Consider the following 26,511-nt stretch of genomic DNA (forward strand, 5'->3'; position numbering starts at 1 on the left):
GCCAGGACTATGTCTTACTATAGCCCCTAGTACGTAATGGGTATTTAGTTCATGGTTGATGAATTGAATTGGGTTTTGCGTCAGTGATTTCTCCAGTCCTCACCGTCACTATTAGACTAGACCTTCATAGCTTCACGCTTAAATTATAGCAGCAATTTATTGACTAATGTCTCCTGTTTCACCTTTCTGTCGTCTCACTCAATAAACGTTTGAGTTTCTTCTGTGTGTCAGGTACTGCGTTAGGCAGTGGGAAAATAAAGGTTCATGAGAAACTGTCCCCTGACCTTAAGGAGCTCACAGCCCCGTGGAAAAGAGTGACGAGTAAATCCCCCAGTGCAATAGTATAACAAGCGCTAGGGCAGACAGCATGATGTGATCCGTGAGAGGTATGCCTGGGCTGGCAGAGAAGGCTTCCCAGAAAAGATGGTATCCAGCTGGGGCCTGATGTGATGAGTAGAGGCTTTCCTTAAGGCCTTAGACATAGAGAATGGGGTGGTAGGATCTGGAAGGGGGAGACAAGCAGAGGAACTCCAGCCATCCTGCAGCAGTGGGGGGTCATTGGAACGGTTCTGAGAAGAGTGACTCTATCATCAGATGTGCAGCTCAGAGAGTTTCCTCTCTGCAGTGAGGAGCGTGGATGGGCAGGAAGGGGAATGACGTGTATAACTCACACCTTATGAAAGGCTGTTGCAGTAATCTGGGCAAGAAGAGATGGTGCTTGAACTAAAGTAGTAACAGTAACGATGAAGATACGTCGGTGATTTCTTGAATTACAGCGGATGTAAATTTTAAGTCTGTGGTTTAGTGGTCGGGGGTTGGCTGGGGACCCAGCAGTGAGGGGTCCACATCTAGGAAAGCTTGCCATGGTGTGGATAGTAAGACTGTTCACCAAGACCCAGGAATATAAGAAGGTGAGGCTTAAGGAGGATGAGGATAGGAGGACTAGACTGAAGTTGGAGAAGAAGGTTGAGAACATTTAAGTGTAAGACGCCCAGCAGCTAGTTGGAAATGTGGCTCCAAATCAAGAGTGCGAACTAAGTGGAAGCGTTGTTCTTGAAGCGATTGGCAAGAAGATGGGGGCTGAAGCCCCAGGACTGGGTACAGTTACCCCTTCATGAACTCTGCAGATGCTTCTCCAGTCTTCTGCCATCTACCATGTCACGCACGGCGCACTAGCAGTCTCAGCAGAGAATGACACACAGGTGTGGTCCCTGGTGTCCTGGGGTTTATCTTCCAGTGAGAGTCGAAAATCCTTAAATATCGTTGTACAAAGGACCTAATCATAGTTGAGGGGAGGCTAATGTAACAGAAGACTCTGGCTCCTCCTGGAGAGAGGAGGCAGGTGTCCGTGAGGAACTGATGTTTAAGCTTAGTACTAAAGGGTGAAAAGATAATGGGGGAGGGTCTTGAGTCAGAAGAGAGCCTGACTCCTTCAAGGAATCTGCAGTGTGAGTGGACCATAGAGGGACTGAAAAGAGGCTGGAAGGACGGGGCGGGCCCCAGAAAGTGCGTCTCCGTGTAGGCCAGGAAGGGACTTTTGGACTCTCTCTTAAGGGCAATAGGGAAATACTTTGTACTTTTGAGCAGGGGGAGTGACACAGGGAGAGAGGTGTGTTGAAAATGTTACTCTGGCTGTTGCGCCGTGAGTGGATTGAAAGGATGAGAGGCCATTGCAGTGATCCAAGTAAAGAAAACGGGTGAAGAGCCAGGACTGAGGAGCAGTGAGTGGTACTCACAGGAAGAACCGCCACAACGACTGAGGAAAACTGGCAGGAGTGGTAGGAGGAAAATTAGGAGAGCAAACACGGCAGCCTGAGGAAGAGATGATGTCAGCAAGGTAGAGTCATACCCAGTGGGTCAGAGGAGTGTAAAGCTCCCTCTGGATCGAGCAGTGGACGGGTCATTGACACCCTTAGAGCGTTTCTGGGCTATGGGTAGAAGAAGCCGAAATAGAATGGATTAAAGAATTAGTTGGAGGTGAGAAAGTAGGGTCAGGTGGCATGGGCGCCTCTTTCAAGCACTCTAGCTTTGAAGAAGGGCTATGTAGGGTCTAAGGGTGTTCACAATTTTTAATTTAAAACAAAATCGGAGTAGATACTATGATTTTAAAAACTGAGTGTTATAAAGCATCTTATACTGAGACTATACCTTAGTCTCCGAGCTCTGAACTTTTAGTAATTTATCATATCTTTTCGAGATCCCTTACTTATTCAAGCATTTATATCTCAAAGGAGGTTTAGTTTAATTTTGCCTTTAAAAAATAAGGGAGGGGCTTCCCTGGTGGCTCAGTGGTTGAGAGTCCGCCTGCCGATGCAGGGGACACGGGTTCGTGCCCCGGGCCGGGAAGATCCCACATGCCACGGAACGGCTGGGCCCGTGAGCCATGGCCGCTGAGCCTGCGCGTCCGGAGCCTGTGCTCCGCAACGGGAGAGGCCACAACAGTGAGAGGCCCGCGTACCGCAGGCATGCACGCATGCATGCATGCATAATTAATTAATTAATTAATTAATTAATTAAAAAAAAAACTAAGGGCGATTCAGATGCTAGTGAGGATCAGGAGAGAGCAAGAGACCGAAGAGACAGGAGACAGGAGTGACTGACGGAGGAAGGGCCTCTCTCCTGTTGTGTCTGTGGCCCCCTTCTTGTCTAGCTCCACGCTCAGGGTCACGTGCTGCTGAAAATAACGGGGGAGGCAGTGGGATAGGGACCCCTGAGGGAAGTGGAGGAGGTCTGGAATAGCCAGCTCGGGAAGTGGAGAGAACGCTAGCTGGGGGAACAGCCGGGTGGTTACCGTGATGAGCTCATGTCGGGCCCAGGGGAACTCAAAGGCTGTTCCTTTGAGTGAGACCAGTGGTGGTCTCACTGCTGTGTGGTTTTTCTGTGCCATGTTCTTGCCATGTCACCCCTTTTCATACACAGACACTTCTGACAAAACGGGGTGCTCTTCATTAACATCCTCACCTCGTCAGTGAAGAGCCCCATGCACATCGGTGGGGCTTCTCCCCTAGGAATCAAATATTATAAAGAAATACTACTCAAAGCTTTGATTCCTTAAAGTATCCAGACCATTCTATGTCTCTAGGACTACCACTGTACTGCATGGCCACATACTACCACATACTAACAGAATATCCACCTTTAACAATAGAGTCATACTCCTAAAAGACTGATTGCACTTAAGAGTGATTCGTTAAGAACTGGAATAACAGAAATCATTACACTAAAACCTGAATCTTAGAGACCAGGAAAGCAGAGCTCCAAGAGGGACTTCTCCAAGGTCATGTTGTTCATTTGTGTCAGTCTTGGGCCTCTAACCCAGGCCCCAAAATTCCTACCCTCTGTCGGTTGCTGGTATGGAAATCTAGTGACTTTCCATTGACCGTAATAGTTCTCAAACTGTGTTCTCATGGAACACTGGGATTTTCATAATCAGATTCAGGCTGTTCTACCACTAATAGTGAATACTGTGATTACTTCAAAACTTGCAGGGGAAAAATAGCTAATGGGAAGGCAGATTTTTGTTGTTGTTTTTTGTGCCCCCACATAGACGTATTTTAAAGGGTTTGTGCTTGCTACCACTTACTGGCTACAGACAGCAGATGACAGAACAAATATTGAAAAACCATGAATTGCTATCCAGGTTAAGTTGAACAGCCTGCATTTCTTTTAAGGATTCAAGTCGTTACTGTTGTGATTTTTATATTGCATACGTGTTGGTAGTCGTATTTTTCGTTATACATTCAGAAACATTTAGTCAAAGGCTGGGATATAGTAGGGAATTGTGCTTGGTTCTGGGGCTGCAAAGAATAAGATTCTTTCCTTCCCCACAGATGGCTTATAGTTTAGATTAGAAATGGGAACACGAGTTGGCAGTAATCAGAGGCAGGGAAGACGTCACGGGAGAGATGACATTTGAGCCGAGTTTTATTTATTTATTTATTTATTTATTTTTGCTGTACGCGGGCCTCTCACTGCTGTGGCCTCTCCCGTTGCGGAGCACAGGCTCCGGACACACAGGCTCCGCGGCCATGGCTCGCGGGCCCAGCCGCTCCGCGGCATGTGGGATCTTCCGGGATCGGGGCACGAACCCGTGTCCCCTGCATCGGCAGGCGGACTCTCAACCACTGCGCCACCGGGGAAGCCCTGAGCCGAGTTTTAAAGATGAGTAGGTTTTTCTACACATAAAAGATGAGACTGAAGTAAGTGTTCAGTAGACACATGGAAGAAGACATTCTAATTAGAAATAGCTGTGTGAACAAAGCAACAGAAAAGTATGCAAAGGCCTGGCGTGTTCAGTTACAAACAGCAGTTCAGTGTGGCTGGAGGGTGGTGTGTGCATGGGGCCATATTGGAACATTGAGTCAGGGAGGCATCAGGGACCCAGTCAAGAAGGATCTTTGTTATAATAGGAAGCTTGGGCTTAATTCTTTAGGCAGTGGGCGAGCCATTAAAATTTTTAAGCAAGAAAATAACAGAATGGCTGGCACTGTGGATTTTTTGTTTTTATGAGAAAACTGCAGGTTAGTCGAGAAGAGCAGAGTGGAGTGCTGTCAGCCTGGGGGCAGGGACACCGGCAGGAGATCAGCGTCCTAATCCCGGCAAGGCTGAAGGCTTGCGGGAAGGGGGTTCTGGCGAAAGAGGTGGGCCAGAAGAAGCATACGGAGACACTTGGTGATGGGCTGGGTTGAGAGGAAGGAAGAGGTGAGATTGACCTGCTTTGTGACTTGTGTGACTAGGTAGATGGGGGTGACACTGCCATTGATGGGGAATACAGAGAGAAACCGTTCAGGAACAACCGTGGCGAGTGCCTTGTGGATAGATTGATTAAGAACCTGTGGGACAGACATCCAGTAGGCTGTTGACTGTATGGGGTTGCAGCTAAGATTTTGGGAGAATCAGCCTACTGTTAAAACCAGTGAAGTGAAGAGGTTTTGCCCAGAGAGAACATTTGGAGCAAGAATTCTTAGTCTGGAATCCACATATCCTGAATTTACCCATTGTATCATACATGTGACTTTTGATAGGGGAAGGTCTGTAGCTTTCTTCGGATTCTCAAAAGAGATGAACACTTGTTTAGTGTGAAAAGGGGCCAAAGACAGAGCCCTGAGTGTCTGCATTGTGTAAGTGCAGTTCCTAGTAGACAAGATGGAATTAAATGTATTTACATGGAATGAAGCTCCCCACAGAAACACCATGGTTTCTAAGAATTGTAAAAACCATTGGCCTCTACGATAAAGTCAGGTGCTCAAAGCTGTCCGAAATTTGCTCTTGCCTTGCCGTTACCGTTTTATCTCTCGCTTCAGTGTTCTAAACTTTAAAGCTGGCTAAGTCCATCTCTTCACTGTTTTCTGGATACTTCATGCAAATCTTAGCTCCAAGCTTCTGCTTGTGTTTTCATCCTGCCTGCCCTGTGCCCTACCCAACAAATGCTATCCATCTTTCACAGTGTAGTTTGTTCTACTTCCTCTGTGCCTTTTTCTCATTGACCTATATTGATTTCCCTCTGTGTATTTTAGTGGTATCTATTGTCTTATTTGTTTTGGCATTTAAAATTGTACCACCTTGCACTGCTACTTATTTTACATACTGTTGCCTTCCTTTCCCAGCGAGATTTTGCTCCTAAAGGCTAGTATTACCTTGCATCTCATCACACCCTCTAGTGACCAAACTTTCGTATGCTCATAATAGATACTAAAATATTTGAATGAATTTAACCTAAGCTAAACATAGTGGGGAAAATGTCTTGAAGAAAAAAATTAATAAGATGCATTCCAAATTACACAGGAATGATTAACAGATCATTTTTATGACACCACTCCATTTCTATAGGTAATCAAGAGTTGATTGCATATCTGAATAAGATACTGATATCCTATGAGACTTAAGAAATTTTTGACTAAATTTTTGAAATTTTGGGGTATTGAAGTAATTGAATTTGTTAATAAGTCAAACTGATTTTTCTGTATAAAATTATCTTATTTTTCAAAATGTAAAGATCTTTTTTGGATTTTAAAAGTAAAACAAGGCTTATAAAATAAAAGGAGTCTACAAAGTAGAAATAAAATGTTACTAATATTTCTGTAGCACTTAGGTTTTCGAAGCTTTACCATCCGTAAATTAGGTAGGTACAATGTGATTAACATACAACACTTGCAAGTGACTCATCGTAAAACAATATATTATTTTGGAAGTTGACTACAGTGGCATAGTGTTTTTAGTTTTGCTGAATGATAATTTAGTTTAATCATCTGACTTGAAGCCACCATTTGTTTCTTTCATTGTTTGCTGGTAACTTTGGTATAACCCAGGGCTATGGCAGGAAAAACTGCAGCAGATAAAAAAAAAAAAAAAAAAAAGAGGACCAGAGGGCTGCATTGCTTTATTTTGGAATCAGAAACTTTTTTTTTCTTCTTCTTTTTTTTGTTGTACGCGGGCCTCTCACTGCTGTGGCCTCTCCCGTTGCGGAGCACAGGCTCCGGACGCGCAGGCTCAGCGGCCATGGCTCACGGGCCCAGCCGCTCCGCGGCACGTGGGATCCCCCCGGTCCGGGGCACGAACCCGTGTCCCCTGCAGTGGCAGGCGGACTCCCAACCACTGCGCCACCAGGGAAGCCCTCAGAAACACTTTTAACTTTCATAATTAAGGGGAATCGGTAATGTTAGATATTGCCAAGTGGGTCTCATTATTACTGAGCATAGATCTGCCAGCAGCAGTCCCAAATTGCAGTAGTCACTTCAGGAGGGAGAAATCCATGTTACGTTTAGTGAGCCAGTATGACTGACACTTCAATATATGTCTAGGCTTTTTTTTTCCTGGAATCATAGTATATATTTTCATAGAAGTACAGTTTTTGTGCATATGCTCACACCATAATTGAGCCACTTTTTTTAACAAAACATACTTTGACCATTTTCACAAAGAAGCAGAGGTCTTTTAATTAACAAGCATTACTGCTTATTGGGTAGAATATAATAAAACATCAAGATGAAGATAAGCACTCTCACTAGTCAGGTGACCTCCCGCAAAGCTGCCTCAGTTCTCCTTACCCAATGGTGCCTCCACAGTGTGGCTTATACCACATTTCCTAGACCTGCCAGGTCACTTGGCATTAATAAACTGACTAGTAAAACATCCTTACTTTATAATAAAACCTTTATTAAAAATTTCAGGGAAAAGCAGATGTATCCCAGTTAAGTTTTTATCAATATCTATGAATTAAAATAACTAAAAACCATAGAATGCGGTTTAATCACTTTCATATCTCAGAAAGCGTTTTACCCTAGCGCTCGTGGATATATGTTCACTATTCCAGAGAACAAAGACAAAATTGAGAGACTTTACTTGAAAATTTTTTTTCTTACATACACTAGACTGCCTTTTTTAAGAGAAACTTAACATAGCATTGCCTGGCTTTAAGGGAAGAAAACGTAGCCAGTCACTGGGGTGGGAAGGCAAGATTTCAGATACCATGGTGGCCAGCAGCAGTCTGAGGGATAAGTCAAAATATTTGATCTTTGGTGCCTTGAGGGCCTGCCACCTAATCCAGCCGTGGGCGACTCTTAAGGTAAGAACTCTCTGGAATTGTGCTGTTCAATAGAAATATAGTACAAGCTACATAGGTATACAGTCGGCCCTATGCATCCCCGGGTTCTACACCCCAGGATTCAGCTAACCCCGGATAGAAAATACTTGCAAAAGAAAAAAACTCCAGAAAGTTCCAAAGCAGAACTTGAATTTGCCATGTGTTGGCAACGATTTATATAGCATTCACATTATATTAGATATTGTAAGTAATTAGAGATGATTTAAAGTATATGAGTAGATTATATGCAAATACTGTGCCATTTTACATATGAGACATGAGCATCCGTGGATTTTGGGTTCCGAGAGGGATCCTGGAACCAATCCTCTGGTGAATACCAAAGGACAACTATAATTTTAAATTTTCTTGTAACCATGTTAAACAAAATGGAAAGAAACCGGTGAAATTGCTTTCAGTAATACATTTAATTTAACCCCAAATATTATTTCAATGTGTAATCGATATTTGCACATTAAGAAATATTTTTTTTAATTAACAAATATTTTGCGTTATTTTTTTGTGCTGAGTTGTTGAAGTGCAGTGTGTATTACACTTAGAGCACATCTCAATTCAGACTAGCTACATTTCCTGTGCTCCGTAGCCACATGCAGCCAGGAATGACTGTATGGGACAGTTCACTCTAGAAAATCTAGGGGATGTGTGCCCAGGACATTGAGAAAGAACTTCCCTCATAGCCGGTGTAAAATATGAAATTACAGACCTTAGACGATGCCTACATCTCTGCTGGCCAAGCAAGCCACCGACCTGGGTCATAAATTATTCATTTTGGGACAGCTTATTTCCATGATCAAGATAAATATTTTTTGTGTCACTTTGATCACTGTTTGGTAACATATTCATGACTTTCAGTACTTTTATCTTTCTCCAGGTGCGACTTTTTTGTCTCTGGTCAAACATCATGCCACATCTAAATTCTATGCATAGTTTATGTAATATAAAGAAAAATAGTTTTATTTTTATGATTTGTATTTCATCTGCTAGTATCTTGTGATTGTGTATTCTGAACTTTATTAAGAAAAATGATAATACCTTACTCTTTAAGATATTAAATTCTTTTCAGTAATTGGGTCTGTCATAATCTGATTTGCATTTTCTTTTATATTTTAAGGATATGGAATATTATCTTGTAAAATGGAAAGGATGGCCAGATTCTACAAATACTTGGGAACCTTTGCAAAATCTCAAGTGCCCATTACTGCTTCAGCAGTTCTCTAATGACAAGCATAATTATTTATCTCAGGTAAAGAAAGGCAAAGCAATAACTCTAAAAGAAAATCACAGAGCTTTGAAACCTGCCATTGCTGAATACATTGTAGAGAAGGCTAAACAAAGGATAGCTCTGCAGAGATGGCAGGACGAACTCAACAGAAGGAAGAATCACAAAGGAATGATTTTTGTTGAAAATACTGTGGACTTAGAGGGCCCCCCTTCAGACTTCTACTACATTAATGAATACAAACCAGCTCCTGGAATCAGCTTAGTAAATGAAGCCACCTTTGGTTGTTCATGCACAGATTGCTTCTTTGAGAAATGTTGTCCTGCTGAAGCTGGAGTTCTTTTGGCTTACAATAAAAATCAACAAATTAAAATCCCACCTGGCACCCCCATTTACGAATGCAACTCAAGGTGTCAGTGTGGACCCGATTGTCCCAACAGGATTGTCCAAAAAGGCACACAGTATTCACTTTGCATCTTTCGGACCAGCAATGGCTGCGGCTGGGGCGTAAAGACCCTTGTGAAGATTAGGAGAAGGAGCTTTGTCATGGAGTATGTCGGAGAGGTACGCTCGCTTCTCTCATAGCAGACAGTGTGCAGGAGGCTCGTGCTCTTGAGGCGCCGCCTTTTACCTCAGTAACAAACACGCTTGGTACGTTTTGCTGTTACCGTTTGCAGATATGTACAGACTTCAGGTTTGAGGGAAGGGTTCACTGGCGTCATGAGAAATACAAGCTTGAATGTGAACCAAAACAATTATACGCAGTGACAAATGAAGTAGAGTCCCCTTTCAACAAACACCCACTCACAGTCACTGACACTGGCATTTGCAACTCTGAAAATATGACCACTATTTTTACACAAAAGTCCTAAGAGGAATGTCAGATCTCAATACCTCCTGACTTGGAAACTTTTAAATTGTAATTTACTTCATCCATTTGACCAAATATGATTCAGTGTAGTTGGCAAAACTCAATTTTGCATCAGCATGAATGATACTGTAGAGTACATGAATGCTTTATGAGCAAGTATTGTAAAATACACATAAAAACATTTATTGCATCCACCGATAAGAAAAATCCAAACTCTTTGCATCTGTACCTCAGCTACAAAGACCATTCTCTAAAATACCAACTCCTGAGCACATTTATTTGTATACACATAATGCATATATACAAAAAATACTATTTACCACCTACTATTTTAAGCATACTATGCTAAGCACCTTACGTTTCAGCTCTTACGAAATTCTCTCAGTGACTCTGTGAGGTGGTAGTATTGCCTCCATTATTGTACAGCAGGAAACTGAGGCACAGAGAAATTAAGCAGCTCGCCCAGGGTCACTTAGTAGTAGAGAAGAGCCAAGGTTCAAAGCCAAGGCTCCAGAATCACTGCACTTCACCCCTACACCGCACTTCCTCAAACTGAGTGGTGGGCTGAGCTGCGGCTAAGAACAGTATGAGTGTGACTGCATGTCTGGGGTTGTCAAACCAGATATTTTAAAAGTTGTTTGGAATTGGATCACCTTTTTTTTTTTTTTTTGCGGTACACGGGCCTCACTGTTGTGGCCTCTCCCGTTGCGGAGCACAGGCTCCGGACGCGCAGGCTCAGCGGCCATGGCTCACGGGCCCAGCCGCTCCGCGGCATGTGGGATCTTCCCGGACCAGGGCACGAACCTGTGTCCCCTGCATCGGCAGGCGGACTCTCAACCACTGCGCCGCCAGGGAAGCCCTGGATCACCTTTAATTATCTGTATTCATCCAGAATTCTGAGGTTAAATGGCATCTCTATTTTGATCCTGAAATTTTTAGATAATGGCAGATTATTATAAATCACTATTCAGAATACTAGACCTTGTATAATCAAATTGTTCTCTTCTTTTGGTTTAATGAATGCGGCAGCTAAATTTGGTTGACACCATGAATCACTTGAGCCATTTTTGGTTTCCTGAGCTGAGCGTGTGGTCAGGCTATGTTCTTCAGAGCAGAACTGTATAGATGATGGTTGTGAGCTACAGAATTTCATGAAAACCACCTATTCTACAAAATTAAACTTTCCAAACAGTTGACTGCAAATTTAACGTACCTTCTCTCTATTTGTAACAAATTTCCATTTGTAACTGTACACAGATTGGTTATAGGAAAAATATGCCTTCAGAGCATATTGAGAGCATACCTACTTCTGAATTTAGTCCTTTACACTCTGTTACGTCTTACAGAGAACTGTAGTTGTGTAGCTTTTTTGAACATACCAATAAATTAGAATCGAAGTTGGGTACTGTTTCAGCTTGCTAATTGTTGGGTTGTCCTCGCTTTCATTTGAACAGTCATACTTCGTTTGCACCATCCATTCTCCTCTCTTTGATTTCCCTCCTCTGTTCATCTAGCTCTTCTAGGGTAGTTTATGTGAATGCTTATTTTGATGGCACTTTTATTTCTTTTTATGCACTCGAAGGCATTAATATGTTAATAGATTTATGGATGGGTGTTTCTTCAGCAATAGCTGTATAATATACTGTAGTTTTTTCTTTTTAGGTAATCACAAGTGAAGAAGCTGAAAGACGGGGGCAGTTATATGACAACAAAGGAATCACGTATCTCTTTGATCTGGACTATGAATCTGATGAATTCACAGTGGATGCAGCTCGATACGGAAATGTGTCTCATTTTGTGAATCACAGTGTAAGAGAGAAAGTATAGACAGGGCTAATTAGTACTGTTTTAAAAGATTTTCCATACTTGAGGAATAATTGTCTTTAAATTATTTACTCTTTCATTATCTCCAAAGTATTTTAATACAAGGCTTCTTCTGTTAATTCCTGGTATTATTGCTGTTTTAGGAAAATTCCTCGAGGTGCCTACCAAATAACATCCATTTTGCAGGAGTCTTTACATATGTTACTTCATTTACACTTTCCAACAACTTTATGAGATAGGTATTGTCCTCTTATAGAGGAGGAAATTAATGAGCAGAGGAGTTAAAAGGCAAAAAAGTTTAAGAATTAACACGTAACTCTATGGGTTACAGAAGTTAACAGCTAAATTCAGGAGACACAACTAAAGGGTAGATTGCTGTGTTCTCTTAAAATGTAAACATGTTAACGTTTTTATAAAATTTAAGAATTTCTAGAGTATTGAAGTGTTTAGGGCTACTTTTCTGAATTATGAATTAGTATTCTTAATTCTTGTTTGAAAAGAACTTAGAATACACTTGGACCCTTAACTCCAGAATCTTATACTCTATAAAAACTATTTCCAAAAGTAAGGGAGGTTAGGAGTTACTGGACACCTCCTAAGTGCTAGATGGATAACATAGCATTAGGCTTGTGAGATTGACATTCTCTCTATTCTATAGATCAGATGACATTATCTCCATTTTATAGATTACAAGGAAAATGTGTCTCAGAGCATAAGTTCTATAGCTGACCATATAAGGAGGTAGACCATGTTAATCTTTTGATGGATTTTATACCAAAAAAACTAGTTTATGATTAGTAATGAGATGTCAGGGACCTTCTGACTCCTTTGTTTTCTGGTTTACTTAAATGTTTTTTTCTTAATGATAAGATTGAGATACTCTCCAAATAGATGTATTCTATTCAAGGACAATTAAACAGTTATTTTGATTTCTTAGTATGATTCACCGGATCTTTCTTGCATATGCTAGAATTTAGTGCCGAGTTCTCAAAATGCTGAATAATTCCAAAAAGAAGTTTATGAAACCCCATGCAATATGAAATTTGAGCTCTACAGTGCTGATTTGATTTTTTAAAAACAGTTACTCAAGTTCTTTAAATATGCCTTACTAGAGCATGTTTTACTTTTAATTTCAATAATTCTATTTCTATTTCTAGATGTTCTTCTTGGGCATATTTTGAATCTTTCTAGGCTCTTCAATAAACTTTTGATACAGTAGTCCCTCCTTATCTGCAGTTGCACCTTCTGTGGTTTTAGTTACCGGCTGTCAAAATGCTCCAAAAATATTAAATAAAAAATTTCAGAAACAAGCAAAAAAAAATGTATACCTTACTAAAATATTTACAGGTGAAATGAGAATGTTATCTAACATTTGCATTAAAATTCTCCAAAAACAATTAAGAAGCTGGGACTAGATGAAACAAGATTGACAGAAATGTTAATAAGCTTTGAAGTTGCATAGTGGATATATGTGGACTTACTATATTATTTTCTCTACTTTTATGTATGTCTGAAATTTTCTGTAAGGGAACACAGTATTTTTAAATGTGCATGCCTCAAAGACCTCTAAACAATAAGCAACTTAATTTCTAGTAGAACTTAAAACTAATACTTTGGGAAATTAAAGATTTTATGTAGCATGTAGAAGAGCTCGTTTATGTCAATTTTACTTAAGTGGGTTCTCATGTTCCTTTTTAGTGTGACCCGAATCTTCAGGTGTTCAACGTTTTCATTGATAACCTCGACACCCGTCTTCCCCGAATAGCATTATTTTCCACGAGAACTATAAATGCTGGAGAAGAGCTCACTTTTGATTATCAAATGAAAGGTATGATTTTCAAGTACAGTTTCTTTGGTGGAGTTTCAGTGTGAAGAATCTAATCAGAATAGGAGAAGACCTTAGAGCATCTGAACCAAACTAATGTTAAGGTTTTAAAAAATGAGGCTATAAGAGTTTGTCTTTTTGCTGAGGGCACAAAGCTAATCTGACAGAGCTAATACTAGAATCCAGGTCTGCCTGATCTTGGGCTGAGTAATGCTCTTTCTTCTACAGCATGTTGCTGCCTGCTTTTTTCACAACTTCCATACAGAAGCTTATTTATTATAACATCTTTTCTCAATATTACTTGTATTTAAAAAATTTTAAGCCTACATTTCTGAATATTTACTAAAAGATGTATATTCGTAAGATTGAAAATATGATTTAAATCACATATGAGCTTATTCCATTGCTAACTGAATCTGGCTTTTAAAGAGAACATTTAATTGTTTGCTTTACTGTGACAACATGTGTTTTCTTTTCTTTGTTTTTCTAAGTATGATGCCCTTTACGTATTGTTACTACTTGACCTTGCTTTATGGCTCTTAAGCAATTTATGAAATGAATGCTCGTATATTGGATTTTACTAGTAAGTTTCATCATTTCACAAATCCATTCTCATAAGTATGGACTAATAACATACACTTTACCTCTTACTAGCCCACAGCATCCTTTCAAGACAGTTTGTAATGATTTTATCAATTTACAACTGATAGAAAATTTGAAACTCATTATGAATTGTCTTAACTCTTTCTCCTGTATTTCTTTTTCTATGTATTCAGGTTCTGGAGATATATCTTCAGATTCTATTGACCACAGCCCAGCCAAAAAGAGGGCCAGAACTGTGTGCAGATGTGGAGCTGTGACTTGCAGAGGTTACCTCAACTGAATTTTCAGGAAATAGAACTGATGATGATTATAGTTTTTTTCCTAATGTTACCATTTTTTAAAAATAAGTATTTGGGACTCTTTTCATATTATCAAGATTATACACTATGTTAATTTACAATTCGTGTTTCAAACTATTGGCCAAATGCATTACTGATGCTTCTGAAGGAGAGGAACACAGGGTCACATAGACTAATTTGAAATATACATATTCAGACTATTTACAGATCTGTGTAGAAGTCTGTGTGAATAGAGAAATGCCTCCTTCAGTGTTTAAGTGTTAAACTAACGATGTAACAGTCAACTAAGATCAAATATTCGACTTGCCATACACCTTGAATTTTGAGAAATAGAGTTAATTCTTATTGGACAAATATACAAGTTCTATTTTTGTTATTGTCATTCCTGTTTACCTACTTACTACTCATTGTACTTGTATTTGAGACAAATAGGTGATACTGAATTATACTCTATTTTCTACTTTCATTAAAACATTGAGATCTTAATGATATAGAAATTTAAGGTCTAAAATTAAATGTAAAAAAGTTTAATTACAGCTTGATTTAATATTTTGAAGCAATCTAGACCACTAGGAGCGGTGGATGTCTGAACCAGTAATTCTAAAAGATTTTTTAATCCTGTAGAAGAAAAATATCCAAAATGTTCTCCCTAAAATTCTAGAATGGCTAGCTGTTATGCTTCTTTGAAAGAATGGGGCAGTTGGGACCAGGAGGGTTTTTCTGGAGTGCCAGGCTGGCGGGATGCAGCACTCTAAGGGCCCTCTTGGTAACATGAATTAGGCGATCCATGCCGAGAAGCTCTGGTCTCCACAGTGAAATGAGATGCCCCTGAGAGCAGCTGTATGTAACGACAGTGTTCCACACAACAATTAACATTACATCTGAATTTCAGGTAATTTTAACATTTCCTTTCCACCAAATTTAATTATTTTTATAATAAATAAAGGGCCTGCAGGCCCTTCTTAAGAAGTGATCTATATTTTGAACTGATACTTACTTTATACGTGAATTTTTTTAATGTGATAAAGCTAAATTTGGCTCGGCCAAAGTGTGTGTCTGAATTTTGACCATTTATTACTTGAACTATGAAGACTGAAATGGAATATATTCATTGTCTGGGGATTTTTTTTGTTGTTTTTGTTTTTTCCTACGTAGTGAAACCTCAGTCCAGAAAAACATTTTCATCTCTTTCTGATCCTGGGACCTCTAATCATGGTGTCCAGCATGAAGGCGAATGCAGCAGATAAGTCTGAATCTTGGTATTCTTAATCAAGTTCTGCCAGAGCTCCCTGCCCGAGGCTTTAATGACCTACAGTAGGCTTGGGTAAAACTGAACTGAATTCAAGAAAGCAGCACTTCACATTTTAATCCTTAACCTCTTTTGTGGGAGAAGCTACACTTTGTTATATTTGCTATCACAGGATTTTGCTCTTTCATAATATAGGGTAAATTGTTTACATATTTGGAGCCTCAGAGTATATTCTATCTGCTCACCAAAATTTGCCAAAGGTGTCAAGGAAAAATATATATTTTTAGTGCCACTTTTTTCTTTATGAAAAAATAGTCACATGGTGTCAGTGGTAAAAAAGCGTCACAGGTTTACAGGCCAAACTTGCTTTGAATTATAATTCTCACAGGTTCAAAGATGTAATTGTACCATTCTTTTTAAAAGGTTAGTGTTTTACTGTCTAGTTATTTGACCTTGTCTACTCTCTGTTAAAGAAATGTAAAGCTGGAGGACAAAGGGAGATGACTGTTTTCGGTAAACCTGTTTTGTCTTGTCCTTATTACTAGAAACGTAATGAGCCTTTGAAATTTTTAAATAAGCTGAACTTAAGCAGTAAAATGATAGAAACTATTTAAATGAAGCTGTTAGGAGCTTTAACTATTTTAAGTCAACATTTAGCTTCTTTAGTTTCCTAAGTTGTCAGAATTTGTTCTCTCAATATAAAGCAAATATTCAAGGGTAATGTTTAGATCAAGTTTAAAGTGTAAATTAATCCACTGTTCAAGTTGTATTGGTACCATTGCTTTCGGTATCTCCAGAAGAGGATTGTGATACACAATTGGTAATCTCAGGGTTTTTTCCCCACATATGCACAAAATCTAGACTGCACTTATTTTTCTTATAGTTCAACAGTTTCTCTTTAGCAAAATAAACTTAGTTTGGCATTTGATTTTCTATTTATCATGGCTTAGCTTTATTTCTGAATATTTTACTGTCATTTCCAGTAAGGCTACAAAAAGGGCAGAAAAATATTGATGTATTCCTGACTACCTGTTATTGAGATTAACCAAAGGTTTATATACCATTCCTTTAAATGTTACTTTTAAGAAAGTCTATTATTGTCATGATTCATGCATTTGAATATCAAAGTAGAATTTTATGCTTAGCATAAGGTAGATGGATACTTTTAAAAAATTTTTGAGCATTATTATTAGTCACCAGGTACTTAAACATATTGTGCTAAGTACTGCCTGGAAGTACAGAGGAATTTTAGAATTAGAGCTAATAATCTTTGAGCAAGTCTTAAGCCCTTTATCCGCACTCCTGTGCTTCTCATGAGTCTGTGAGGCTGGTGCTATCTTCCTTATAGCAGCATGCTGAAGAAACAGGCTTAGACCAGCTAGGGAACATGAACACCCCCAGGATCATAAACTAAACTTGACTACTTTGAAAATATTTGACCAACTTCAGGAAGACTGTTTTTAAAAATCCATTTCTACTGTTTGTTAGTTTAAACAAACTTCCAAGTCCTGGATTCCTCTCTAAGGCAAATGTAGCTAGCCACTGGGTTTCCTTTGTGACGTATCTTGGTATTTTGAAACTTGTTTTTCACTTCTTCATACGTCACAGTTCTTGAAGTAAAAATCAAGTAGCCACTGTAATTAACCCTGCCCACTTCTATGCTCTTTTTGAGAGGCATTAGTGCATGGTGGTTAAGAGCATGGACTTCGGGGCCTGAAGTGCCTTGTTTGAGTCCTGGCTTCACCCCTCACGAACTACACGGACTAACCTCCCTGTGCCTTCACCTCCTCATCTGTGAATGGGGATAGTAAGTGTACCTACCTCAAAGGGTGGCTGCGAGGAGGAAAGAGTGTGTAAGAGGACTAAGCATTGTCACAGAGTAAGTACCATATATAAGCATTAGCTGTAATTACTCTGTACTATAAACCTGGACTTGAAAACATTTGGTGGTCATTACAAGTTTTTTGATCGAAGTCTGTTCTAGTGCTCTTAGCCCTTAAATGCGTTCAGCCAGCATTTATTATGCCAGACTTGCCTATGAAACAACAATGAAAATGTGGCAGTATGGAATATTAAATTCATGGTGAGATTATAAAATGCTAAGAATATATTCAGAAGAATGTTTACAGGCATGTTTTAAACACCCACCTTGGATCATAAGCTATACTATTAAAATGGAGTCTTAAATGTCAGTGAATATATACAAATGTATGTAGTAGTAACATTTGATTATGTGATGTGTAATTATGAAGTGTAACTAGTTTTTAGAGCCTAAAATTAAAAATGAAGTCTCTGGGTTCCTGTAATAGGCCTGTTGTAGTTATGAGTATTGAACGTTTTGCAGTCCCCACTGGTCCTCTCCAGTGACTTATATATTCACCTTGAATTTAGGTAATGGTACTCATAGGGGAGCTGGGCGAAATGGAATAATATATAATCCTGCCCCAATCATACTGAGTCTGTAGAGTGTATTTCATCAAAAGCTCAAGGTAGCACCTGAGCTAGAAAAAAAGGGGTCAGTGTTCCCTTTCTTGCTGACACACCCCTGCCCTCAGCTACCTTACTATGCTCAGACCAGTCTGTGTTGGTGTACATATTAATAAAACTTACTGATGAGTAATTTAGGGTAGAGACACTTGCTATAAATTGTGATTCAACATATTCCTCAAAGAACAGTCAGAAAGGAGTTGCACCCTTACTCTCAGCCCTGACCCTTAATAATCAGGTCGGTTCCTTCCCCTCATCCCTCTCTGGTGCCAGTTTCTTAGCCGACATTTGAAGTGTAGTTGTCACTGTCCAGTGTTTCTCCCATGTAAATGGACAAGGGCTAATTTTTCCTTCTGCCAACATTTGGGAATGGAAAACTCCCTTCTGGACAAGTGAGAGGGCTAGCTTCCTGGGTCCACTTGACACTGGTTCCCCTGAACACCCATTTTATCTTCCTTTCCCGCTGACTCTAAGTCTTGTAACCTTAATTAGTTTTGTGGCTCCAGTATTGATTTTTGGTTTAATTACAATGCAGCATGGTGATATTGCATTTCATTGTTTAATTGATCCGCAAATTGTTTTTTAGAGACTCTGCTTAAACTTGTTTGAAGTGAAATCTCTGCTTTTGCTTTCTTAATCTATGAAATATCAGCAAACGAAAGGGTTTATGAATATTTGCTAATAACTTTATTAGATCCACATACATAACTATGCAAAAACATAACCTATCGATGGACTTTAAGGAAGCTGAATGCCTTTTAAGTAAGTATTTTCTTTTAGGTTTCGATTTTACCACTGTATTCACACCAACACTCATAAGCGATGGAACACCTGAGATAGGTAAGGGACTGACTTTCTTCTCTCGCCATCAGTTTATAGTAATAGATCCAAGTTTATTCTCTAAATCTGAAGTATTTTTACAACCCAGGATGTGGTCTGTCTTGGTGAACGTTGTCCTTTGTAAACTTGAAAAGCGTGTATTCTGCTGCTGGATGAAGTGAAGTGTTCTTAGTGTCAGTTAAATCCAGTTGGTTAACGGTGCTGTTCAGTTCTTCTGTATCCTTGCTGATATTCTGTAGACTAATTCTGTTGCAGCTGTAATTGTGCATTAGTTTGTCTTTCTCCTTTCAGTTGTACGGTACTTTTAGGATTCTGTCTCAGTGAACTGGATGTTTTATCATTAGTAACATAGCCACTCCATCTTTCTTTTAAGTAAGGTTTACATGGTAAAGGTTTCCATCCTTTCACTGGTAAACCTACCCAAGTCTTTTGATGTCAGCTTCCTATAGACAGTATATAGTTGGTTTATGGTTTTTCCTCTGTTTTGATGTAATTATTGATAGGTTTGGATTTAGTTCTCCCATATCTTGTTTTCTGTGTTTTCCCTCTATTTTTTGGTCCTCCGTTTCCCCTTTACTGCCACCTTTTAGGTTATAGGAACATTTTTAAGTATTCCATTTTAATTTATCTATTAGGATTTTGACTATTATCTCTTGGTATAGGTTTTTTAGTGGTTGCTCTAGAATGAAGTGAGCTGTTTCTTTTTTCAACTACTATCCTTTCCCCTGTTGCCAACTTCTCATAGAAATATTGTAAATGCTCTCGTGTAGGTAGCTCGGCTTCTGGAGTGGAGGGAATTTCAAAATCAGAGGAGCTTTGTGAATCTGCACTGCTGCTAAGATTTCGTGGCCTTTTCTCCTGAGGCATGTGCTTCCCACTGCTCAGAGTAGTTGTCTCTCCAACACTAGAACCTATACTTACATCTTTATCTCTGCTTTTCAAATCAGAGCATGTGTCCTTTGGGCAAAGTACATTTTGTTCCATCTGAGGGGCAAGAGTATTGTCTTTGATTCCTGGCCTGTAGACGCGTCTGCTCGAGGAGGTCATACCCCCATTTCTCTCTTGGGAAGATAACAGAACAGTGTCAGACTGGCTGTCCCAGCCTTGACTTCCTTGTTCTGATATGTGTGTTGACTGAGAAGACGTTTGGGAAGAGATGTGAGTTGATTCCCCATCAGAGGAGTCACTGAAAAGCTTCGGAGACTGAGAGCCCGCTGCCTCTGTGGAGGATGGGAGGTTTTCCAAACAGTCATCAGTGAGGTCAGCACTTCTTTTAAAGAACACTTCCCACTGTGGTACTTCCCCATCAGCCCTCTTCTGGAGCTGTGGGACAGGACCCATGTCTCCTTGAGCTGAAGCTGGGATTTCTGATTCTTCACTTTCACTGTTGGATTCCTCACAATCTATAAAGTCTGCCCAAAGAAAAGTTGGCATACTCTCTGCTCTGAAGCATCCTGTGCTTTCTCTCTGATTTTCAGGCTGGTTTTGTGATATTGCAGTTGTGGGAAATACCTCAGGGTGAAGAGTTTGCGGGTTTGGAATCTTGTGCCTTAAAGGTACTGGCAGAGGATCATCAAAGAGATCACTGTCATCGTCCTCCTCTGTGGGATAAACAGAACAGGTGTGTAGGCAACACGATGCAAAAGGAACCGATTTGTGCTTCTAATTAAAAATCCAATTTGTAGCTCTTAGCTACATTTTTTAATTCATGGAATTGCAATTAATGGGAGTTCACTCTTCTTCCAAGAGAAGTTAAAAGGCCCTATATTCTTGGGCTATTCTGAACAATTTATCTACCAGCCTTCAACTCGTCATAAAGCCAGGCTGTGCGTTGAGACTAAAGATCTGTGCTCCCCAAATAAGGCCACAGAGCCTTAATCAGTGGTTCTCCTCTGGAGAGCTTTTTAAATAAAACAGCTTTCTACATTTCATTTCACACCTACTGAGTCCCTGAAAGTAGGACTGAATAATTTATTTTTAAAGTTAAGTTCTACAGCTGATTCTGTACATCAGCTAGGTTTTCGAACCACCCAGACTAGGAGAGACGTTTGCAAACTCTGTGCTCTGCGGATAGTAGATGCTCAAGGATTTGGCTGATTGACTTAACAGAGACAATTTTTTCCTAACATTTTCCTTCTATGAACATTTTCTGATACCTACTTTATGCATGTTATAGGCTGAATGTCTGTGTCCTCCCAAAATTCATAATTTGAATTTCTGACTACAGTGTGATGGTATGTGAAGGTGGGGCCTTTAGACGATAATTAGCTCATGGGGGGGGGGGACCCATGTGATGGAATTAGTGTCCCTGTGAGAAGAGGAAGCAGATTTCTCACTTTCTCCATGCCCATGTGCAGAGGAAAGGCCATGTGAGTGCACAGTGAGAAGGTGGCTGAGAGCCAGGAAGTGGGCCCCTACCAGGAACCACATCTGCCAGCACCTTGGGCTTGGACATCCCAGCAGCCGCCAGAACTGTGAGAAGTAGCCACCCAGTCTCTGGTCATTGTTATGCAGCCCTATGCCAAGAGCACAGGCCATGAGAGACACTGGGGGGACACACAGATCGAGTCAGCTTTAACCAAGACACTGAATAAGCCACATCTAGTGTCATTTTACTGTCTTAAGCATGCTGCACTAGCCTGGAGTGAGCCCCGTCCACTTACATTCTGAAAATGAGGAAACCTTACGTGGAGGATGAAATTTACATAAATTAAAATGACATGGCATGGAACTGGGGGGGAGACAGGTATTTTCCTGTGCTCTAATGGCACCTAACCTCGAAGAAGGAAATAAAATGCTCATGAGGCTACTTATTGTATAGGGCAGCTTATGTTCTAGTGCAGAACCTCGTGTTAAGAAGCAGGTAATTATAAGTTAACTGTTTTCCCACTGATAAAGGATGTAGCTTAAAACTGCATTTTTAAAAGCTGCTTTTAAAGGGAGGAGGAGGAGGGGGAGTAGAAACCGTCATCCAGCTCCCATTTTACCAGTGAGGAGGTGGGCCTGGAAGAGATGTGTGACAATGCACAGGTCAAGAGACCAAAGTCCAGAGTTCTATATTACAACTATAGTTGTTTAAACAAACAGCTATTTATCTTCTTTTCTAAAGGACTTAAGGTGACTAAGATGTCTACCTTCTATATTTGGAGTCACCCTGGTCTCCAAACCATGGCTTCATTTTGACCCACGTATTAATTTGTTATAGCTCCTCCACTAATGTGCCAGTTACCTTTTGTGGAACTTTTTTGTATCACCTCTAAGTTGGACAGTTTCATGTTCTGGATCAGTGACTATACCAGTATCATGGTATGTTTCAACTGTAAAAATAATCTGTCAGAACATTTTCACATTAACTCACCTGTATGTATCTGAAAAAAAAGTAAAGTTTCTATACTATTAGAAGTTTATTCTGACATGTATTCTTTCTGTTATGACAATATAAAAATTTGAAATTTCTCTCTATGAAAATGGGAAGGCATATAACAGAGAAACATCACAATAAAGTGTTGAAATCCTTAACATTTACACAAACTGATAACACACCTAAACCTAATTAAAAAAGACGAGTGTCATAATTCATAGGTACTTTCCACCATTGTATACTGTTAATGTCTGTATAAACTGGTATAATCATACTGGAAAACAATTTGGCAATATGTATGTATCAAGCACCATAGTTTCTACAATTTAACCCAATAATAATGAGAGCTGTGAAAGAGACTTACATATAATGTCGCTCATCACAATACTTATAAAAGTGAAAAGTTCAAAATAACCTAACATGTACGACAGATTAAATATACCATTATATAGCCACGGCATTCAAAAAATTACCACAGACATGTAGAAAGGTGGGAAAATACCCTATATAATAAGGAAAAAAGTCAAAACTACCCAGAAATGATAAAATATGAGAGTAAATCTTCATTACCTTGGATTAAGCAATAGTTTCTTAGATATGACACCTAAAGCAAAAGCACAAGCTATAAAAGAAATTAAGTTGGACTTCATCAAAAATTTAAAACTTTACACTTTGAAAGACATGATGAAGAAAGTAAAAAAGACAGCTTTCATAGACCAGAGCACCCTGAAAAGCAGTCTTGCAGGGAAACCCACACCTGTGACTCCAGGGTCATTCTTACCTGAGTCTGGGTGGATTGTTCTTGCTCTCTTCAATTTTCCAAGTGGTTTATACTTTGGCTCTGTACTTTGGGAAGATCGGCATAAAGGCTTTAAGCTGAAATGAATACAAATATTTTATTTTTCCTGTTGGGAAGTTGCTGGAATGTAAGCATCACTTTTAGAGATTATAAAAACTTAACTATGGGGGAAAGCATACCACTACTTTTCAAAACTGAAAAGCAATGTTTAATAATTAAAAATTACTTCGGGGACTTCCCTGGTGGCACAGTGGTTAAGAATCCGCCTGCCAATGCAGGGGACATGGTACGAGCCCTGGTCCGGGAAGATCCCACATGCCGCAGAGCAACTAAGCCCGTGTGCCACAACTACTGAGCCTGCGCTCTAGAGCCCGTGAGCCACAACTACTGAGCCTGTGTGCCACAACTGAAGCCCGCGCGCCTAGAGCCTGTGCTCTGCAAAGAAGAAGCCACCACAATGAGAAGCCCACACACAGCAACAGACTAGCTCCCTCTCGCCGCAAATAGAGAAAGCCCGCACGCAGCAACGAACACCCAACGCGGCCAAAAATAAAATAAATAGGGGCTTCCCTGGTGGCGCAGTGGTTGAGAGTCCGCCTGCCGATGCAGGGGAGACGGGTTCGTTCCCCAGTCTGGGAAGATCCCTCGTGCCACGGAGCGGCTGGGCCCGTGAGCTGAGCCTGCACGTCCGGAGCCTCTGCTCCGCAACGGAGAAGCCACAACAATGAGAGGCCCGTGTACCGCAATAAATAAATAAATTTAATTTTAAAAAAATTCAGTATAATAAAGTGGTAAATACAAGCACTTAAAACAACCTGGTAGATATTCATCTAATTGTAGGATTGGGGGGAAAGCAAAACTTTTATCTTTGTTCTTATGCTGCAGAAAAGCAGGTCCTATTCTAATAACCTATTAAGTAATAGAGGAACACCTTCTGGCATTCAGGGAATTCAGTATCGCAACAGCTTCCTTATGCCAGATTCCCAGAAGCGCTTAGGATTTCATGTAACACACTCACAGGAAGAAAGCCCATATGCTCCCAACCGGTACCATATTTACAGCCACACCCATTTTACATCCTTGCCCCTGGTTTCCGGCCCCAGACTATTCTCTGGATCCATCCCGTCCAAAACCACAAGTCCCACAAGTAGTAACTACTCACATTTCTTGAACTTTACCCATACTTGTGCCTAACGGGATGACATTTGGATATACATTCACAGGATAGATGTAGCTCAAGAAATCTTTAATCTGGAAGAAGGAAAATAAAATGCATCAGTTATCTCTACAGTGAAGAGCCCCGGCGTTAGAGCAGCAGATAAAGGGATGTGGGGAAAGAGAAGCAGAAGTCTCTCAAGACTGTGGTCCCAATGCCAGTTGCACGTGGGGAGCACCTGGGGACCTCCTAGGAGAAGAGAGACCCAACCCCAAAGGTCCCCTAACTGAGCTATGATGGGGCCTGGAGGTCAGTAGGTTTGGACGTTCTTCAGGTGATTCTGTTATCCAGTAAGGAGTGAGGATCACTGATGAATGGCATGCAGAGGCTCCATTTCTTCATATGACATTAGTTTCCTTATCTAGGGTCACTCACCCGTAGTTAACCAGTCCCCTTCAAGGAAGTGAGAATTCAGCTGAGTATTTAACACGCACAAGGAAACAAGGTCTTAGAATTGCATTTCTTTCCTCCGACATAATCGTTAGCAATACCAAGGGGAACTACATCTTTGAGATTGCTTGATTTGTTCTCAGGGTTTATTCTAATCTAAACAAGGACATGCCAAAATGTGAATACCTTGATTTTCTGCAAAGCTCAGAATGCTAAACAGGAGGACTTCTGTCACTATTCCTCAAAACATCTCTAACAACCCAGAAGAGCTTCTGCTTTGCCACTTATTAGATCTTGGTGAGCTTGTGATCTCGGTTAAGTTACCTAACGTCTCTAAGTCTTAGATTCTTCACCTAAAAGTATAAATGAGATAATGTGGGTAAAGTGCGTAGCCCTGGTACCTGGCACATAGTTAAACATTCAATAAAATTATCTATTACAAAGTTGGTAATGACAACACAAAGATTTTTATTCCCTTCTGCAAATGGGGAGACGGAGACACAAAGTAATTATTAGCACCCAACTTTTTCAAATAAAGCACCAAGTCAAAAGAGGTAGGGAACCCAGGAATTATTAATAACTCTGTATTAAAATAAAATGGGAACCTTAAGATGAAGGAGAAAGACAGGAAGATATATTCTTTGGATACTTCTCATAAACAATTTCCTTTGTACTTTCAGAGCAGGCATGCAAAGAGAAGCCATTATTTACCTTGCCCACGACCTATATGATTTGCATAATCAATCCAGAGTCGAGGCTGGTAGAAATCTGAGGCTTTTGAAGGGAATAAGAATGAAGAGGGTCAGGTCAGACCCACACCAGAAATGGTCCCTAACTACTCAGAGATGAAGTGGCCACAAGGAGACAAGATACCCAGGAGAGGGCATCCTCTCCCACTGGTCCACACCGATGCCCTTTCTTCAGATGCCTGCCTTAAAACTACCCATTAACACAGTCCGTTCTGGTTCTGTGCAGTAGTTCTGCTCCATAAAGCCACCGCCAACAGTAGACCACTGTTCCTGGGGGAAATAAATACAGTGTTTCCATGAACCTCCAGTCACAGCGCTTTGTCAACCGATCAAGTACACAACCTTGTTTTATGTGTGCTGCTCTTTAAAAATACCGTACGTAGAATACACTGTTGATCCATGAACACTGACCTCATAGCCAGTGGCGCTGCAGCTCACGCCTGAACAGAACTTATCCGACACAGGCACCGCCTCAGCAGGGCACATCTCGGCCTTCCTGAGCTTAGGAACACTTGAGCGCACTTCAGCGCTACACTTGGAGGCTGTTTCAAACAGCAAAATCACCCCCAAAAGCACACAAATATGGAAAACGCAGCAGTAAAGAGACGGCAAAGAGGACACTTGTTTACAGCCCGGGAGCTGAAACAAGAAGGCAGGAGGCCACCATGTGCGACCTGAGTCGGGAATGTGCATGTCGGGCGACTCAAATGTTTTGCGGCCCTGCTGTGCACGTCTGCAAATGACCACAGAGCGCCACTCGCGCTGATGTGGGGATTCAAACAAACGTCAGTGAGCAGGCAGATGTGTAAATGAGGAATCCGCAAATAATGAGGATCAACTGTACTTGGGGGAAAAAAAATGGAAATGATCTTTAAATCTATTCCCATTTGTTTTCCTTTTTTTTTTTTTGGTCTCGCCACGCGGCATGCGGGATCTTCCTTCCCTGACCAGGGATGGAACCCGTGCCCCCTGCAGTGGAAGCGTGGAGTTCTAACCACTGGACTGCTGGGGAATGCCCCCTACTATTTACATTTTTAAATATAGTTCAGCATGTTCTATACACAGGATATAGGCGTATTAATTAAAGCAGTTTTCCGGAAAGCCTCTCTCTTCTCACTGGACACAGTGAGAGAAGAGTAACCAGAGCTCAGGGTGACCCCGCCACAGGCAGGATAACTG

The 26,511-nt window shown here is 40.5% G+C and overlaps 2 protein-coding genes across 8 annotated transcripts in view; one reads left to right on the forward strand and one right to left on the reverse strand.

Moving 5' to 3' along the window:
* The window catches only part of SUV39H2 (SUV39H2 histone lysine methyltransferase), a 29,961-nt gene extending 7,791 nt beyond the window's left edge, over positions 1-22,170 (forward strand). For 5 of the 6 annotated variants that reach the window (XM_060097768.1, XM_060097769.1, XM_060097770.1 and 2 more), the window contains 4 exons: positions 8,712-9,383; positions 11,353-11,499; positions 13,213-13,342; positions 14,116-22,170. In XM_060097768.1, the coding sequence (XP_059953751.1) occupies positions 8,712-9,383; positions 11,353-11,499; positions 13,213-13,342; positions 14,116-14,222 (1,056 nt within the window). In that variant the 3' untranslated portion in view covers positions 14,223-22,170. The remainder of the gene's footprint in view (positions 1-8,711; positions 9,384-11,352; positions 11,500-13,212; positions 13,343-14,115) is intronic. The other variant, XR_009531821.1, reaches the window with a different exon arrangement.
* Positions 18,518-26,511, reverse strand: part of DCLRE1C (DNA cross-link repair 1C) — a 51,610-nt gene continuing 43,616 nt past the window's right edge. For both annotated transcript variants that reach the window (XM_060097765.1, XM_060097767.1), the window contains exons 12-14: positions 24,140-24,228; positions 22,960-23,054; positions 18,518-20,418 (exon numbers count right to left, since the gene is read on the reverse strand). In XM_060097765.1, the coding sequence (XP_059953748.1) occupies positions 19,442-20,418; positions 22,960-23,054; positions 24,140-24,228 (1,161 nt within the window). In that variant the 3' untranslated portion in view covers positions 18,518-19,441. The remainder of the gene's footprint in view (positions 20,419-22,959; positions 23,055-24,139; positions 24,229-26,511) is intronic.

This window comes from Mesoplodon densirostris, chromosome 4 (genome assembly GCF_025265405.1).
Source record: "Mesoplodon densirostris isolate mMesDen1 chromosome 4, mMesDen1 primary haplotype, whole genome shotgun sequence".
Lineage (NCBI taxonomy): Eukaryota > Metazoa > Chordata > Mammalia > Artiodactyla > Ziphiidae > Mesoplodon > Mesoplodon densirostris.